Genomic DNA, 19,157 nt, shown 5'->3' on the forward strand with positions numbered 1-19,157 from the left:
GGAGAAAAGAAACTGGAAGCCTCCAGACCCCAAAGCCACTGACCCCACACACCAGCTGCCAAGAGAAGCAAAGCCAAAACCTCAAGCTGGAGGTGGCGTATTTCATCAGTATTCAGTTGGTTAAAAATAACTTCACTTATTAGTTTAAGTGAGATCACCACAGGGCTGGAAATTCACTGACAGAGAAACAAAAACACTGGAAAGAAAAGAAGAAAAGTTGACATTGCTGATGAATGTACTTCAATAAGAGTTGCTGCTGGGACATTGCTGGGCCCTGTTTTCCCTCTGGGCTCTTCATGAGGTTTTAGAGTTCGTATTCTTCAGTCTTTTTCCTGATGGGGAAGCAGCAGTCCAGAGAGGAGGGTTGTGGAGCCTCCTGGACAAGGGAACCCTTGTGGACATGTACCCATGTCCTGGGCTGGGCCTCACCTCCACCTTCTCTCAGTAACTAGACTGACTTTGGGGAATGTGCCACCAACACAGGTCCCACTGAGGAAAAGCAGCTACTTCATCAAAAAAGAGGATATGGGAGCTGGTGGCTCACAGCTATAATCCTAGCTACTCAGAAGGCTGAGATTTGAGGAGCATTGTTAAAAGCCAGCCTGGGCAGGAGAGTCCATGCGATTCTAATCTCCGATAAACCACCAGAGAACTGGAAGTGGCACTGTTGCTCAAGTGGTAGAGCGCTAACCTTGAGCACAAAGAGCTCAGGGACAGCACCCTGAGTTCAAATCCCATGACTGACCATAAAAAAAAGTGGGAGAGTGCCTGGGGAATATGCTCCTTTCTGAGAGGAGCGAGACGAGGACAGAATTCCCTCTTTCTGCATAAATCCATCCTGCTTTTCTAGACAGCCCCAGAAAAGAAGAGTGTCATTCCCAAGTGCCCCTTCTTGCTGACCTAACACCTCCTTGCCAGGAACAAAGTTCCAGTGCTCCCTGTCCCCCACATGGGCCTCCCAGTGGTCCTCCTGACCAAGCAAGGCTCAGGAGATCTGCTCTGGGTTTAGGGTCCTTGTGGATGAACCATACATGGTGCCCTTTGTAATAGATGGGCAGCCAGAGTTCATAGGCACGCACACAGGCCCATTGGCCAGGGCCAGCATCAAATGCTGTCTTTCAGTCATTCCTCTGCTTCTGGGAACCTGCCCTCACTGTACCCTCCAATTTTGTATCACATGTTGACTCTCCAGCCCTTAGAAGTTTCTCTCTCTCTCTCTCTCTCTCTCTCTCTCTCTCTCTCTCTCTCTCTCTCTCTCTGTGTGTGTGTGTGTGTGTGTGTGTGTGTTTTAGGGTTGAACTCAGGGCCTTGCACTTGCTAAGCAGACGCTCTACACCTCAAGCCAAACTTCCAACACCTTTTTGCATTGGTTATCCATCCTGGGCTTCCATCCTTTTACTTGTGCTTCCTTGTGTCACTGGGGAAGACAGGTACCCAACAAGGTGCCCAACCATTGTTCTCCTGTAGCTGGGATACAGACATGTACCTCCGTACCTTAGCCATTGTTTGAGAGAATTTAGACCATGCTGCCTTGAACCTAGCTCTCATGATCTCTGCCTCCCAAGTACCTAGCTTGAGCCACTAAATCCAACTTGGACAGTTTATCTATATCAGTTGTTATTTTTTTTTAAGGAGTATACAAGATCTCACTATGTTGCCCAAGTGGACTCAAACTCTTAATCCTCCGCTTCAGCCACCCAAATGTTGGGATTACAGGCACGCATCAGCATGCCCCACTTAAATGTTAAGTTTTTATGTAATTTGAAGTTACAGAAATATTCTAAGAATAAAGAATTCTTACACACTCTTATTCAGGGTCACCAATATATTCCTCTTGCTCCAATTTGTCCTTCCCCTTTTTCCCCTCTGTACATACTCATATACTTATACATATGTGTGTATACATACATGTGAGCTAGTATATGCATCTACAGCTATTCTTTTTTTTTTTTTTTTTTTTTTTGCCAGTCCTGGGCCTTGGACTCAGGGCCTGAACACTGTCCCTGGCTTCTCTTTGCTCAAGGCGACCACTCTGCCACTTGAGCCACAGTGCCACTTCTGGCTGTTTTCTATATATGTGGTGCTGGGGAATCGAACCCAGGGCTTCATGTATACGAGGCAAGCACTCTTGCCTCTAGGCCATATTCCTAGCAGCTATTCATTCTTCTCTGAGCCATTTGAAAGTAAATTGTAGGTGGGACCTGTGCCCCTAAAAGCCTTGCTATGCTTTCTTAAGAACAAAGTTATTTTTCCCACATAGAATATTCAGTACAGTTACACAAATTTGAAAATTGAAATATTGGTATCACACTATAATTTAATTCACAATCTACGTTCCAATTTCCTCAACTAATAGCTATTTTTCCCTGACCAGAAAACAATCCAATGTCATAAATTGTGTGTTATTGTCAAGTATTTTTTTTGTCTTTTTTTTTTTTTTTTTGGGTACTGGGGATCGAACCCAGGATGTTGCACTTGCTAGGCAAGCGCTTTGCCTCTGAGCAACATCCCAGCCCCTTCAAGTATTTTTTTGTATTATATTATTTATTTATTTTTGCCAATCATGGGGCTTGAACTCAGTTTCTGGGCACTGTTCCTGAGCTTCTTTTGCTCAAGCTTAGCACTCTACCACTTGAGCCACAGAACCACTTCCAGCCTTTTCAGTTCATGTGGTACGAAGGAATCAAACCCAGGTCTTCATGCATGCTAGGCAAGCACTTTACCACTAAGTCACATTCCCAGCCCCTATTCTATTTTATTTTAGAACAGTTGCTTACTCTTTCTTGTATTCAACATACTTGACACTTTTTTTGGTGGTGGTACCAGACCTTGAACTCAGGACTTGAGTTTGCTTGGCTGGTACTTTACAACTTGAACCAGTTCTGAGGCTTGGGACTCAGGGCCTGAGCACTGTCCCTGGCTTCTTTATGCTCAAGGCTAGCACTCTATCTCTTGAGTCACAGCTCCACTTCCGGCTTTTTCTGTTTATGTGGTGCTGAGGAATTGAACCCAGGGCTTCATGCATGCTAGGCAAGCACTCTACCACTAAGCCACATTCCCAGCCCCACCATTCCTGCTTTTTGCTGGTTATTTTGGAGATGGAGTTCAGTAGACTTTCCTGCCATGGCTGACCTTGAACTATACTCCTCTGGATCTCAGCCTCCTGAGTAGCTAGATGACAGGCACTGGGCTCAACTTTTTTTTTTTTTAAGAGCATAATTTGTATTCATTTGACTTTGGCTATTGTTTCCTCATGATGGCGTTAATGATATATTTTGGGGGCAGGAATGTAGGATCAATAAGTCAGTGTGTTTCCCCTGAGTGAGGCACATCAGGATGTATATGCTTTAGTTCATGATGACTCAGATTTGGAGTGACTATCGTGGCTTTGATTTTTCTGCCCCTTCACACGTGCATAGATGCTTCCTATCTTTGATTTCACGTGCAACCATAGTGGACAAAAGGGACATACACTAGTCTTCACACAACCTTTGGGACAATGAACACATGGCTCATCCATTTCCCTCATTTGAGCCAGCTGCCTTTCAGCTCCCAAGAAACAAGGTTACCTGCTAATCAGCCACGGACTATAGACTTTGTAAATAAGCCCAGCCAAGAACAGACAAAGAGCAACATACATGGGTGGTCCCACAAAATTAGGACTAAATAAATTGTCCTTTTTTTTAAATTTGCCAGTCCTGGAGCTTGAACTCAGGGCCTGAGCACTGTCCCTGGCTTCTTTTTTGCTCAAGGCTAGCACTCTGCCAACTTGAGCCACAGCGCCACTTCTGGCCTTTTTCTATATATGTGGTGCTGAAGAATTGAACCTAGGGCTTCATGTATACGAGATAAGCACTCTTACCACTAGGCCATATTCCCAGCCCAAAACTTGTGGTTTTTTTTAAACCCTCAATGTCCAGAACGTTTAGATTAGAATTTCTAGGGCTGGTACCCAGGCATCAGTTATTATTTTTTTTAATACTTCCCAGATGAGTCCAGTATGCAGCCAAACAGAACCTGCATCAATGTCTATAGCTGAAGAAGAAGAAGAAACTGGCCTTTTCTCCACCCGCATGAATGGACCCCTTCACAGCATGTGTTTTTGATCATGAAGGTGTACTTACTTGGGTGCATTTGAAATGCTGCCTGGAGACTTCTTTATGGTTTTCTTCCCACCACCAGCTGATTTTCCAGAAGGGAGGTGAAATTTTCCTTCTCAGGACCAGATTCGTAAATCCTATAAATTTTCTTTTTGGGTAAAGGGGTATGAGTGTGTGTGTGTGTGTGTGTGTGTGTGTGTGTGTGTGTGTGTGTGTGTGTTCTTTTGAGCCTATGGGGTGAGATTGGAGCACAAGCTGTGAGCACCAGCAGCTGTAACAGATGTTGCCCAGCCCTCATTCCCCAGAGACCCACTTCATTCCCACACACAGCTCTCCTTCTTTGTTAGAGAGTTAGAGGGTAGCACTTAGGCTACCAGAACTTTTGCCTAGGCCAACAACAACAAAAAAATCTACAGAGCCTAGAAGTTTGTCTTTACCAATAGCTGATGGCGTAGTACTGAGGAATGACTATCCCAGTTTCCTCACCCTCAATCAGGGAAACCATAGAAAGTCCCTGAGACAACAGGCCAGCGTTACTCCTCCTCACCACTGCAAACTCTGCTTACCAATGCACCTTTGCTTGGCCACCTTTCCTTTCCTGTCTAATTCTATACTTCTTTGTTGGATTTTCTCTCAAGGACCTGTCTTGTTTTGTTTGCGTGCCAGCCCTAGGCTTGAACTCAGGTCCTTGCATTCCTACTTGGCTTCTTCCTTTCAAGGTTGGCACTCGACCACTTGGAGCGACACTGCCACTTCCTGGAGGACTTCTGGAAAAAGTTTGCTCAGAGAATCCTCAGCTCCAGATCTGCTCATAGAGAACTAGACCTGAGCCAGCCATGCCCAGCTCACACCCCTAGGGCCTGCAGAAAGACTGGTACTCACCTTCATCCTTAACACAAAGAGCACTGTATGTGCCGCCAGGTGCTGGGTGGCTGTCGATTCTCACATCCACAGCTCTCACAACTTGCTCTTCACTGCTCCCTTTGCTACACACAGTCGTTCTGAAACAAGGAGGACATTGGGTTAGGATATTCCACTGGGTTAAAAAAGAAGAGGAAGGAACCCTCTATAGGTCACCTTTACCATAACCACAAAGACATTTTAAAAAAAATGGGAAAGAAAGAATCCTTGGTTTTCTGACTTCATTTCTGAACTGATTTTGCACTGATTTTTGAACTGATCAGCACTGATTTTGCTGCCTCATGAGCTTTGGCTGAAACCATCAATATGGACCCCCAAGAAAGGCCTAGAAGACAGACAATGCTAGAGGTGAAGTCAGAAGACAGATGTATCAATTCAAGTTTCAGAGGATATATATATCCTCCCCCTCCCCGATTCCTCCAATACTGTGGTTTGAATTTAGAGCCTTGGGGTTGCTCTGCTTGCTTGCTCAACTTAATTGTTTGTGTTTGCTTGGATTCTACCATTTAGGCCATTATCTCCAGCCTTTTCTTTTGCTTGTTATTTTGAGATGAAGTTTAGCACACTTTTCTGCCTAGGCTGACTTTGAACCATGATCCTCTGGAGCTTAGATATCTGAGTAGCTAGGGTTGTGAGTATAAGCCACTGGTGCTCAGCTTGGCAATATATAATGGATCAGTTCTAATATATGGGCCTTTTTGTTGTTTTGTTTTACATTATAAAAATTTACCACCAGGCTTTGGTGGCTCACGCCTGTAATCCTAGCTATTCAGAAGGCTGAGATCTGAGGATCGCGATTCAAAGCCAGCTAGGGCAGGAAAGTCTATAAGACTTTTATCTTCAATTAACCACCAGAAAACTGGGAGTGGAGCTATGGCTGAAAGTAGTAGAGCACTAACCTTGACCAGAAAAACTCAAGGACAGTAACCAGGCCCTGAGTTCAAGCCCCATGACTGATTAAAAAAAAAAAATCAATCAGTTGAGTTTTTGAAAGGTTTGGTTTAGCAAGGTACAAGAAGACTAACAAACTCTTAAAATAATAGAAATTCATTTAACCTACTAAACAGAACTTTAAGTAAAATTTCTCTTGCTCTAGGTATAGCATTGCTTCCCCCTGCCACCCCCCCTTCCCACGTAACTTGCCCAAACATTTCAAAGGGCTTTTGTTAGGGATTTTTTTTTTTCTGGCTTATATAGTTATATAGGGAGGGGATTTCACTGTTAAATCTCTATATATGTATACTACATTCTAATCAATTTTACCCTCTATACTACATTCCCTGCCCCCTTCCCTCTAGGAAACAGTGTCCCCAATAGGTTTCCTTGGTCCATTTTCATAATCACTAGTAGTATATTTTGATAATATCCAATCTTCTTTATCCTTCCTTGGCACACCCGCTCTGGCTGGTTCCCCATTCACAGAATGCTGCTCGTAGATGGATTCTGTTGTTTTTCTGTTCTCTTGACACTGCTTTTGCTTTTCTAAATAAGAGAGGTTCCTTTTCTTCTTTCTCTTTCTTCTCTTCCTTCCTTTCTTTCTTTCTTTCCTTCTTTCCTTCCTTCCTTCCTTCTTTACTTCCTTCCTCCATTCCCCCCCCCCCTCTTTCTTTCTTTCTTTCTCTCTTGTTGTTGGCTATGGAACTTGAACTCAAGGGCTGGGCACTATCCCTGAGCTTTGTGCTCAAGGTTACTCTTTCACTTTGAGTCACAGCTCTGTGGTTAATTGGAGGTAAGAGTCTTAGGGACTTTTCTGCTCCAGCTGGCTTGGAACCACAATCTTCAGATTTTAGCCTCCTGAGTAGCTAGGATTACAGGCATGAGCCACCAGTGCCTGGCAGAGAGGTTCATTTTCAAGCCATGCACTTACTCAATTTATTGTAATACTAAGGATAGCTAAACCTCACTAACAATGACAACTCTAGAAGTCAACAGATGATATTTTGTTTGTTTTGGAGCTGCTGGGGTTGAAATCAGGCCTCACACTTACTAGGCAGGTGCTCTACTGCTTTTTTTGCATGGATATTTTTTGAGATAGGCCATGTCCAGGCCACTAGCTGCTTACTTTAGTCTTCCATCATAACTAGGATATCAGGGAGGGGCCACAGTATTGAGAAGGGGACTCATGAACTTTTCTTCCTGGGGTTGACCTCAAATTGTGATCCTCCAAATCTGACTCCCAAGTAGCCAGGATCACAAGCCCAGGGCCTGGAAACAGTATCTTGACTAGCTAAATTTAGGCTCCAAGCTGAAGTCTGCAATGTGCAATATCTCAAGACATGATTCAGTATCAAGTCATGCCCTTGTGAAAGTGGAAGGAGGCTGTTAATTATTTGGAAAGTACAAAAAGGACATGCTGGCATGGTAGGGTACACGTATAGTCCCAGCTACTTAGGAAGGTGGGTAGGAGGATTGCTTGAGCCCAAACATAGCATTTCCCTTCACCAAAATTTGAGATAAATGATTGACCTAGTTTTTTTTTTTTAACCCAATATTGCTGCTTGATCACAGGGCCTCCTGTGTTCTAGTTTGCCTTTTATTTATTTTTCTTTACCACTTGAGCTACAGCTCCACTTCTGGCTTTTGCTGGTTAATTGGAAATAAGAGTCTCACGGAATTTCCTGCTAGAGCTGGCTTTGAACTGTGATCCTCACATCTCAACCTTCTGAGTAGCTAGGATTACAGGCGTGAACCCCTAGTACCTGTTTGTTTGTTTTTAAAAACCATTCTTAGAATAAAATATAGGCTGCCTGCTGCTCTTGCCAGCAATCTTAGCTACTCAGGAGGCTGAGATATGAGATTCAAAGCCTTCCCAGGAAGAAAAGTGTTATGACATTCTTTTTTTTTTTTTTTTGTCAGTTGTGGGGCTTGAACTCAGGGCTTGAACTGGGTGCTGTCCCTGAACCTCTTTATGCTCAAGGCTAGTGATCTACCACTTGAATCACAGTGCCACTTTCAGCTTTTGAGTGGTTTATTGAAGATAGGAGTCTCTCAGGACTTTTCTGCCTGGGCTGGCTTTGAACCATGATCCTCAGGTCTCAGCTTCCTCAGTCTCCTGAGTAGCTATGATTACAGGCATGAGCCACCAGCCCCAGCTTGTGAGACTCATCTCCAATTAACCACTAAAAAGCTAGAAGTAGCACTGTGGCTCAACTGGTAGAGTGCTTGCCTTGAGCAAAAGAAGTTCAGGTTCAGTGCCCAGGCCCTGAGTTCTGAATCCTCAGGACCAGCACATTAAAAAGAGAAAAAAGAAAAGCATTGCTGGGAACTGGTAGTTCTGGCCTGTAATCTTAGCTACTCAGGAGGCTGAGATCTGAAGATTGAAGTTCAAAGCCAACCTGGGCAGGAAAGTTCCCATAAGACTCTTAAAGTCAGTAAACCACTCAAAAATTGGAAGTGGTGCTATGGCTTTAAATAGTAGAGTGCTAGTCTTGAGTGAAAGAGTTCCGGAACAGTGCTCAGGCCCTGAGTTCAAGCCTCACATCTGCAAAAAAGGAAGGAATGTTTGAGTCCACTGAAAATCAAGGTTGGGGAGGAGGGGGGTGATCTCAAGTCATCCAGGCACCTGCAGGGGGGACCTACTAATGCAAACACAAATCCAGGCACCCTTGTTTTTGGTTCAGTCACATTCTCCCCAGCAAGTCCCTTGACCTTGCATATCAGAGGCACTGATGGGGTGGACTTTAGAATTGAGATAGTCTGCCATGACAAGTATATTGATAGTCCCCATTTCAGAAACCATCCCCAAATACCCAACCACCCTTAGATGCCCTCCACCAAAGAACCAAAGTGCTTAGAGCAGCTTGGCCAGCATGTATAGGGTGGAACTCAAGACTGAGGAGGCACATACTTTCAGTATGAAGAACTCAAGACTAGGAGGAGGCACATACTTTCAGTATGAAGCCAGTGTGTTTGTGTGTCGGTGTGGTAATTTTTCTTTTTCTTTTATGTTAGTCATGGGGCTTGACCTCTGGGCCTGGGCGCTGTACATGAGCTCTTTTGCTCAAGGCTAGCACTCTACCACTTTGAGCCACAGCTCCACTTCCAGTTTTCTGGTGGTTAATTGGAAACAAGAGTCTCATGGCCTTTCCTGCCTGAGCTGGTTTTGAACTACAATCCTTAGATAGCAGACTCCTCAGTAGCTAGGATTACAAGCATGAGCTGTTAGCATCTGGGTCTCAAGTTTCTAAAGATCAGTCATTATTTAGTTCATGAAACTTCAGCTTTTTGACTTTATAATAAACTTCTGTTTGTGTTTGGTTTTTAGATTGGGTCTTACTAACTTTTGCCCAGGCTCACCTTGAACCACCATTCTTATTTCTGCCACTGAAGTCTCTGAGATTACAGGCACGACTCACCACACTTAGCCCTCTAACACAAACATGTTTTGCTGATTTAGCAGCATCCACAAGTTTATAGATATCTGGATATTAGTCAATTAATTTGTTACTAGCTAAACATATGCTAAGTTTCATCATAAGTGTATTTTGTCCCATGATTTATTTAGGAATATCTTTTGTAAATACTAAACAGTTAGATTTTTAAATATCCTCCCAGCAATATTTGTTTTCTTTTCCTTTTTTATGTAATAATTATTATTTTTAAATTATCTTTATGTAGTGGTACAAAAGGATTTCAATTTAACATGTCACTTTATGAATACAATACATCTTGATCAATGTCACCCAATCTTTGTTTTCTTTTTTTTTTTTTTTCTCAAATTTTTATTATCAAACTGACGTACAGAGAGGTTACAGTATCATACGTTGGGCATTGGATACATTTCTTGTACTGTTTGTTGCCTTGTCCCTCATGCCCCCCTCCCTCCCCCCCTTTCCCTCCCCCCCCAGTTGTTCAGTTCACTTACACCAAACAGTTTTGCAAGTATTGCTTTTGTAGTTATTTCTCTTTTTTTACTCTGTGTCTCTCGAATTTGGTATTCCCTTTGAATTTCCTACTTCCAATACCAGTAAACACGGTTTCCAATATACTCAGATAAGATTACAGAGATAGTGTAGGTACAAACATAGGAAGGTGATACAAAACATCATCAATAATAGAAACTACACATCCAATCTTTGTTTTCTAATAGGCACATCTGTCTACTTATATTTGATTTAATCACGGATCTCTTTGGATTTAAGTCTGCCATCTTGCAAGTACTTTCCATTAGTTCCATCCATCAGTTCCTCTCACCTTCTGCTTTCTTTTATTTGATTTTGGGTTATTTGGATGGGGTGGGGGGGCATTCTCTTTTTCCTTTGTATTGATTTGAAAGTTAATTTAATCTTTTACTATTCTTTCAAGTAGAACCAATAGCTTTACAACATGATTCTTAGACTTATTAAAATTTAATATTATTGCCACTCTCTTCCCCAATAATACAACTTAAAATATGTGAACATATTTAAAATGCTTCCTGTATAAAATATTATTCCATCGTGTAGTATTATTACTGTTCCATTCGCTCTTTTCCACATCTCCCTCTTTCCATAGCCGTATAGTCCTGCTGCCTGCAGAGCATTCTCCAAGTGTTTCAATGAACAGTTATTACCTCTGAGGCAGGATAGAGAAAAACTCACTCTATGCATACCTATATCACTTGACGTTTTTACAACACACATACACTGTTTTTCAGTTTAAATACAAAATATAAAAAAGTAAGGGGTGGTGGGAAAACACTGCAGCAAAACTACAGAAAAATGCTTTAAAAAAAATTTTTTTTTTGGCCAGTCCTGGGCCTTGGACTCAGGGCCTGAGCACTGTCCCTGGCTTCCTTTTTGCTCAAGGCTGGCACTCTGCCACTTGAGCCACAGCACCACTTCTGGCCGTTTTCTGTATATGTGGTGCTGGGGAATCGAACCCAGGGCCTCATGTATACAAGGCAAGCTCTCTCGCCACTAGGCCATATCCCCAGCCCCGCTTTTTAAATTTTTTAAATTAAATTTTATTGACAAGGTGTTGTGCAAAGGAGGTACAGTTACATAATAAGGCAGTGAATACATTTCTTGTGATATCTTACACCCTCCTTTTTTTTTTCCCTTCCCTAGATCAGGTAGGCATATCTACAATATTAAAAAAAAAAAATTTGTACTGGGGCTTGAACTCAGGGTTTGGGTGCTGTCACCAAGCTTCTTTTTTTCAAGGCTAGTGCTCTATTGCTTGGGCCATAGTGCCACATCTGGCTTTTCCTGACTAGTTTATTGGAGATAAGAGTCTCATGTACTTTCCTGCCTGAGCTGGCTTCAAATTACCATCTTCATAGCTCAGTCTCCTGAATAGCTAGGATTACAAGCGTGAGCCACCAGTGCCTGGCTAAAAAAATGATTTTTTAAAAATAAAAATTCAAAATGAGAACATTCTGGAAACCAGCCATGGTTCCACTTTACCTATCCTGGTACCCTCACATAATTATCAAGCAGCTACATAACCCATGGTAGGGCAGTTGCCTTGACTTACCCAAGAGTGCCATCTTCCAGCCACCCTGTGGTACACACGGCAAAGGTGCAGTCCCGGACCACCCTCCTCAGCTCTTCTGCAGACCCCAGGTGAGCACCCCTGCTCTTGCAGGAAAGCCGAGCCGCCTCCAGGTCCAGGCCCTGAGAGCCATTCTGAGACTCCAGCACAAAGAGCTTACCTGAGAAAGGACAAGCACAAACACAAGCAGACTGAGGAGCCATGGAATGCATCTTCACTGTCTGACAGACACACACCAGAGCCACAGCTCCACATGGCATCAAGTTGCATCCACATTGCACCTGAATATTGCATGATTTGTTTGTTTTTTGGTCAGTTGTGGGGCTTGAACTTAGGGCCTGGGTGCTGTCCCTGAGCTTTTTGGCTCAAGGCTAGCGCTCTACCACTTTGAGCCACAGCACCACTTCCAGTTTTCTGGTAGTCAATTGGAGATAAAAGTTTCATGGACCTTCCTGCCTAGGCTAGCTTCAAACTGCGATCCTCAGATCTCAGTCTCCTGTATAGCTAGTGTTGCAGGTGTGAGCCACCAATGTCCGGCTCGTGTTTTTGTTGATGTTGTTATTGTTTTTTAATAAGATAGGATCTTGCTATTTTGTCTAGGCTAGCCTCATGAGTCAAACCATCCTCCTGCCTCAGCCTCCCTGGTAGCTGGGGGAACAAGAAATCTACCACAATTCTTGCCTTACTTGCTATTTTTTTTTCTTTTTGTTGGTTTTGGTGCTCAAACTCTGGGCCTGAGCACTGTCCCTGAGCTCCTTTTTGCTCAAGGCTAGCACTCTACTACTTGAGCCACAGCGCCACTTTAGCTTTTTCTGTGACTAACTGGAGATAAGAATCTCACAGACTTTCCTGCTCAGGCTAGGTTTGAACCATGACCTTATCAAAGTGAAGACAAAAAAACATTGGGCCAGGCACCAGTGGCTCACGCCTATAATCCTAGCTACTCAAGAGGCTGAGAGCTGAAGACCATAGTTTGGAGCTAGCCTCGGCAGACAATACCAGAGACTCTTTTCTCAAAACAAAAAATGGAACTGGAACTGGAGGTGTGGCTCAAGTTGTAGACCACCAGTGATGAGTGAAAAAGAGCTATAGCTCAAAGCCCTGAGCCCAAGTCACAAAAACAAAACAAAACAATAAACATGGGAATAGCATAGTTTATCTGTCAGCAAAATGTCCACAATGTATTGATTTTTTTTTTTTTTTTTTTTGGCCAGTCCTGGGGCCTTGGACTCAGGGCCTGAGCACTGTCCCTGGCTTCTTCCCGCTCAAGGCTAGCACTCCGCCACTTGAGCCACAGTGCCGCTTCTGGCCGTTTTCTGTATATGTGGTGCTGGGGAATCGAACCTAGGGCCTCGTGTATCCGAGGCAGGCACTCTTGCCACTAGGCTATATCCCCAGCCCATATTGATTTTATTAGAATTAAAATCATGGGCTGGAGGCATGGCTCAAATGGTAGAGCACCTGCTTAGCTAGGCACAGGGCCCTGAGACAAACTACAGTACTAGCTGGGCACCAGTGGCTCACACCTGTAATCCTATCTACTCAGGAGGCTGAGATCTGAGGACTGAGTTTCAAATCCAGCCTGGACAAGAACGTCCATGAGACTCTTTTTTTTTTTTTTTTTTTTTTTTTTTTGCCAGTCCTGGAGCTTGGACTCAGGGCCTGAGCGCTGTCCCTGGCTTCTTCTTGCTCAAGGCTAGCACTCTGCCACTTGAGCCACAGCGCCACTTCTGGCCATTTTCTGTATATATGGTGTATATGTGGGCCTCATGTATACGAGGCAAGCACTCTTGCCACTAGGCCATATCCCCAGCCCCTGAGACTCTTATCCCCAATTAAGCAGCAAAAAGCCAGTGCGAGCCTTGAGTCGAAAAAGCTTAGGGAAAGCATCTAGACCCTGAGTTCAAGCCCCAGTATGGGCAAAAAGACAAGAACAACAACAACCAAACAAAAACACAGGATCACTAAAATTTAAAAAATAAGATATTTAGAAGTGATGTTCAAATTGCTATAAATATATTATTTTATTTTTACCAGTCTTGAGGTTTGAACTCTGGGCCTGGGCACTGTCCCTAAGCTTCTTTTGCTCAAAGCTAACACTCTACCATTTGAGCTTCAGTGCCATTTCTGGCTTTTTCTGAGTAGTTTATTGAAGATCAAAGTCTCATGAACTTTTCTGTCTGGATTGGCTTATGAACTGTGATCTTCAGATCTTAGCCTCCTGAGTAGCTAGGATTACAGATAAGAGTCACCAGCACCTGGTTGCTTTACAGATATTTATTATATTAGTCCTGACAATAATTCTATGATATGTTCATATTATCTCAATTTTTATAGGTAAGGCTTAGCATTAGCATTTGTTCAAGATCTCATAGCCAAAACACAAAACCAGGTAGTTTGGTTTCTTCTTGGTGATGCTAATTATTGTGTTACATTGACTCCCAATAACAAAGTGACAATGAGGAAAATCCCCTACTGCATGCAAGTTATAAAATATGTTTTAATATGGACCACATAGTCAAAGAAGCAATTATAGCTGAAATAAAACACTGTAAATGAAACATCAAACCCTTGTGAGGACTCCAGATTTAAGGGAAATTTATAGCCTCTAGGGCTCAATTACCAAAGAAGGGTAGCTAAAATAGCAATGATCTAAGATTCTATCTATACTAAAAAAAAGCGGGGGGAGGGGAGGAACCACATAAATCAAAACTTCCAAGGAAGTATAAAGAAGTAAATATCTCCAATTAACCACCAAAAAGCTGGAAGTGGAATTATAGCTCCAGTAGTAGAGAGCTAGCCTGGAGCCAAAAAGCCCAGGCCATGGGTTCAAGCCCCAGGATGGGCACCAAAAAGAAAAAAAAGAGTTTCATCTTAAAGAAATCCTTCCAACAGGTAGAAAAGGAACTCTCCCATTTAGTTAGGAGCCATCAAAAACCCCCATACCAACACTCAACAACAAGTGAAAATCAAGTGGTGACATTGATCAAAATGCATTGTACTAATATGATGATTTGGTGAACTGAAACTCTTTTATATAACTACTTAAAAATAATACTAAAAATATTTTTTTTAAAAGAAATAAAAATCACAGGTCAATAGATCTCATGACAGACTCACTAATTCTAAACTGGTTGCTTAGACTTCAGACTCATTTCTAAGCCTTTTCTGGGTAAGATTGTTCCCCAGGGTTTCATCTACAAACCAATTTAGCACTGATGGCTCATGCCTGTAATCCTAGATACTAAGGGGCCTGATATCTGAGGATACTAGTTCTAAACTACCCTGGGTAGGAAAGTTCATGAAACTCTTATTTTAATTAACCAACAAAAAGTAGGAAGTGGCTTAAGTGATAGAGTACTAGCCTTAAGTGAAAAATCTGAGGAACAGTGCCCAGGCCCTGAGTTCAAGCTCTAGTACTGGCATAAGAAACAAAAATAAACAACAATAAAACCCCTTTAAAAAAACACTCATACATGGTTTCAGCCACTGCTTTTACAAAAAAAGATAGTTCCTTTTCAATCTAGATATTTTCTATTTACTCCATTACCCCATCTCTTCTGCACAATTAAAATGATACTTCATATGATCCCTCTATATTCAGTTTGTGTGTGTGTGTGTGTGTGTGTGTGTGTGTGTGTGTGCACATGCACAAAAAAAAAAAACACCTGTCCTGGGTATTGAACTCTGGGCCTACGCACTGTCCCTAAGCTTTTAGTTATTGTTGTTGTTGTTCAAGGCTAGCACTCTACCACTTGAACTACAGAACCACTTCCAGCTTTTTTTCCCCTGTGATTATTTGGAGATAAGCATCTCATGAACTTTCCTGTCCAGGATGGCTTCAAACCATGATCTCAGATCTTAGCCTCCTGAATAGCTAAGATTACAGGCATGAGCCATGGGTACACAACCTATATTTAGTCTTTTTCCATTACATCTACCCTCCCTACATCAGAGTTGGTGTGATCTTCTCAAAATGCAAATCTGATCGCTTTACTGCTGGAAACCATTCAATAGCTTCCTCTCCCGTGGCTAGAATTTATTGTGATGCTGCCAATTTCTCTAGCATCATTTCATTTTGGCTCCAGACTCTGTTTCTTATCACAAGTCCCATTTTCCTACTGCTCACAGGTTCTTTCAATGCAATTCTCTTCCAAGGACACCTTTCTTTCCTTCTTTAGTCAATTCTTACTCATCTTTGAGCTTATCCTACACCAAATCAAAATTCCTCATCATGTTCTCAGAAAATGTCTGTGTTTTAATTTTTATGGATTACCAAAGGTGCAATTTCACATTTCATTTAGCGAATTATTTTGCTGACACTCCAAGGGATTTTTTAGATGTTTCTAAATTTATGTAAGTATGTATACATGTATGTATGTAGTGTGTGCCAGTCTGGGGTTTGAACTCAGGGCCTCACACTGCCATTTGTCTTTAAAAAAAAAAACATTTAAAAAAACATTAAAAAAATTTTTTTAAAAACATTTTTAAAAAACATCTAACATTTGAGCCAGATTTCCACTTCCAGCTTTTTGCTGGATAGCTTAAGAGTTTCAGATTTTTTCCAGGGCTGGCTTCAAGCCTGGATCCTCAGATCCCTGCCTCCTGAGTAGGTAAGATTATAGGCAGGAGTCACCGCTGCCTGGCTCCATGGCACTGTTAAGGTCCCTGAGTGGCAGGGCCTATTTCTCTCCATCATATTCTCTCTCTCTCTCTCTCTCTCTCTCTCTCTCTCTCTCTCTCTCTCTCTCTCTCTCTCTCAATCTTACAGTCCTGGGGCACGGACTCAGGGCCTGAGCACTGTGCCTGGCTTCTTTATGCTCAAGGCTAGCACTCTACCACTTGAGCCACAGCACCAATTCCGACTTTTTCTGTTTATGTGGTGCTGAGGAATTGAACCCAGGGCTTCATGCATACTAGGCAAACACTCTACCGCTAAGCCACATTCCCAGCCCCCATCATTCACTCTCTATTAGCAAGCACAAGGGCTAGTGCATACAAATTCTGCTCCGCAAATACCTATTGAATTCATGTTTTTTTTTTTTTTTTGGTCATCATCATTCAAACTGCTCTCTTGCCTTTGGTTAATGTGAAAATTTCTTTCCATTACAAAAATATTTTAAACTACAGTAGCAGGTCTTTGGTATGTATGGCATGCATGTCTAATTAGTTTTTTTTTAATGTTTTTCATTTGACTTTTTCTTGACTTATGTTTTAGAAACAGTTTCTAGTATTATATGTCTCATCAAATATCTGTAATACATCATAGTTTAGATGAACAACTCTTCTTCCTCCTCCCATCGTGTAATACACAAATTTAAATGAGGAAAGAGGTGGTATGGTAATTAATCATACATTTAGTAAAGAGTCCTTTAACATATAATTCCTGAATTGCTCTATTGTAAAACTTAAGCTCAGAAAGAGACTTTATCTCTCTCTCTCTACCAGTACCGGGGCTTGAACTCAGGGCCTCATGCTCTCATGAGGCTTTTTTTGCTCAAGGCTGGCACTCTACCACTTAAGCCACTCGTCTATTCCCAGAATTTTGCTGGTTAATTAGAGATTAGAAACAAGAGTCTCTTGATTTATCTGCCTACACTGGCTTCGAACCTCAATCCTCAGATCTAAGCCCCCTTAGTAGCTAGAATTACAGGTGTGAGCCCCTAGTGCCCATCAGGGAATTCCTTAAAACGAAATAGACTTAGCTATAAGTGAAGAGGAGAGAAGAAAAGAGAGGAGAGGGAAAAATATTTCTAGCAATAGGACCAAGGTGTGGGCTTGGGTTTTTGTCCCCATTTTCTCTTCGACAAATGACCTGTCTGCTTTCAACTTTCTATACTCCAAAACATTGATCCTTATCCGTGTGGCAGTCTACTTAAGCAGTCATAATGGGGTGAAACTCTAAAACCTCATGGATTGCAAAGGTATTTCTTTAAAAGGAATTGAAATTGGTACAAAAGTATACATTGTTCCCAAGTTAATACTAGCTCCAATTCATTTCACTTGCATTCCTTAAAATCAGCTTAATTTTCATAACTCAACATCAGGCCAAGAATACTAACACATTACCAATTGGCATAAGGCTCCATTTTGGGTTGATGGAAATATTCTAGAATTAGATGCACAAACATGGTTTATATAACATAATGACTATACTAAAATCCATTAAATTGAACATTTTAAGTGGTAATTTTTATTGACTATGAATTACATTTCAATTTAAAAAATTAAGGTCGGGCATTCAGCATAATTTAGCAATTTCAATCCCCCCAGCACCAGAATATTAATTAGAACCAATTAATTAATAGTGGTTACCAACAGCTTAAAATTTTTTTAATGTTTGATCTCAAACTCTGAAGATATGGAGAAATAAGACATCCATCCTTAACTTGGAAGAGTTCTTCAATCCTGCATTTTAATATGCCACATAAAAATTCTAAGAGAAGCTGGGTGCCGGTGGCACACTCTTGGGATCTTAGCTACTCAATGAGAGGCTGAGATATGAGGATTTCGGTTCCAAACCAGACCGGCTAGGAAAGTCCGCGAGATTCTTAGCCCCAAAAAACTACTCAGAAAAAGTCAGAAGTGGCGCTGTGGTTCAAGTGGTAGAGCTCTATCCTTGAACAAAAGAACTTTAGGGGCAGCACTGCCCAGAGTTCGAGCCCCAGGAGCGGCAAAAAACCAAAACAAACAAACAAAAAATTCTAAGAGAATACCTGCAGCATTTCTGCTTTTCTTTGGCTTCTCTCTTACCATGAGACGTCTTTCTTCCTGTCTTCTAGTTTTGCCCCTCTTGTTTGCCAGATATGAATACCCTTACTGAATCAGCCGAGAGCTTCTGTCCTCTGTTAGGCTAAATTGTCCCAACCGCAAGACCTACCAGAAACTCCTCACCGTCACGAGGACTGCTGGTTCTTAAGTCTGCTTTCCTTTCAGCGATTCCTGTGCCAAATTCAGGTTTTGGGCCAACATCAAAACACAGCTGAATTCACTTTTCAAAACAGAATTGATACAGAGCCCCGATGATGCTAATTTAAGGAGGTATTCGAAGCTGCATTTAGGTTCAAGAAAGTGGGTCAATTCTGGGAGAATTTGCTCCAGTCTGGCCCTTTCCTCTTTGTCATCCCTATCCTGCAAGCTCCGTTCTACCGCCTAGATTTAATTATTTGCTTCATCTTCCCTGAACCCCGAGATCCTCCGCACAAGCGGTTCCTCCATCCCGACTCTCTTTCCCCGTTTGTCTAGTGGAGTCCCACTCACCGTCCATGTCTTCCTGGACCAACCAAGAGAAAAGTATCGAAGGGAGTTTTCTAACCAGCCAGCCGGGTCGGGAACATACTCAATGGACGTGGAGAAATGCTAGAACCCCGAGATGTGATTTCATTCGAAAGAACTTTTCCCGAGCCTTTGGGAAGGTGTCAGCAGGACCGCAGGGCTGGTGCGCTCCTGGATGAAGGGACGCAGCGAGGATCCCGGCGCCCCGGGCTGGCGCGGGACTCCCGGGGGTGGGAGAGGGAGGATGGGTCGCCGGACCTCGCTGGCTTTTTCCCTAGCGGACTTGCGGTTTTGCCCCGCCAGTGCAGAGAAGCCGTTCTGGCGAGCCTTGTCTTCCCTCCCTGGTCCCCATGCCCCACTCCGCCTGCCCGGGCCACTCACCATCCG

The 19,157-nt window shown here is 42.6% G+C and overlaps 1 protein-coding gene across 1 annotated transcript in view; it reads right to left on the reverse strand.

The window, feature by feature from the left end:
* Susd5 (sushi domain containing 5) overlaps nucleotides 1–18,762 on the reverse strand; it is a 42,378-nt gene extending 23,616 nt beyond the window's left edge. Inside the window, exons 1-3 of the mRNA XM_048349353.1 lie at nucleotides 18,756–18,762; nucleotides 11,478–11,655; nucleotides 4,983–5,101 (exon numbers count right to left, since the gene is read on the reverse strand). Of these exons, the coding sequence (XP_048205310.1) occupies nucleotides 4,983–5,101; nucleotides 11,478–11,655; nucleotides 18,756–18,762 (304 nt within the window). The remainder of the gene's footprint in view (nucleotides 1–4,982; nucleotides 5,102–11,477; nucleotides 11,656–18,755) is intronic.
* Nucleotides 18,763–19,157: the final 395 nt, after the last annotated feature.

Source organism: Perognathus longimembris, chromosome 6, assembly GCF_023159225.1.
Source record: "Perognathus longimembris pacificus isolate PPM17 chromosome 6, ASM2315922v1, whole genome shotgun sequence".
NCBI classification, from domain to species: Eukaryota; Metazoa; Chordata; class Mammalia; order Rodentia; family Heteromyidae; genus Perognathus; species Perognathus longimembris.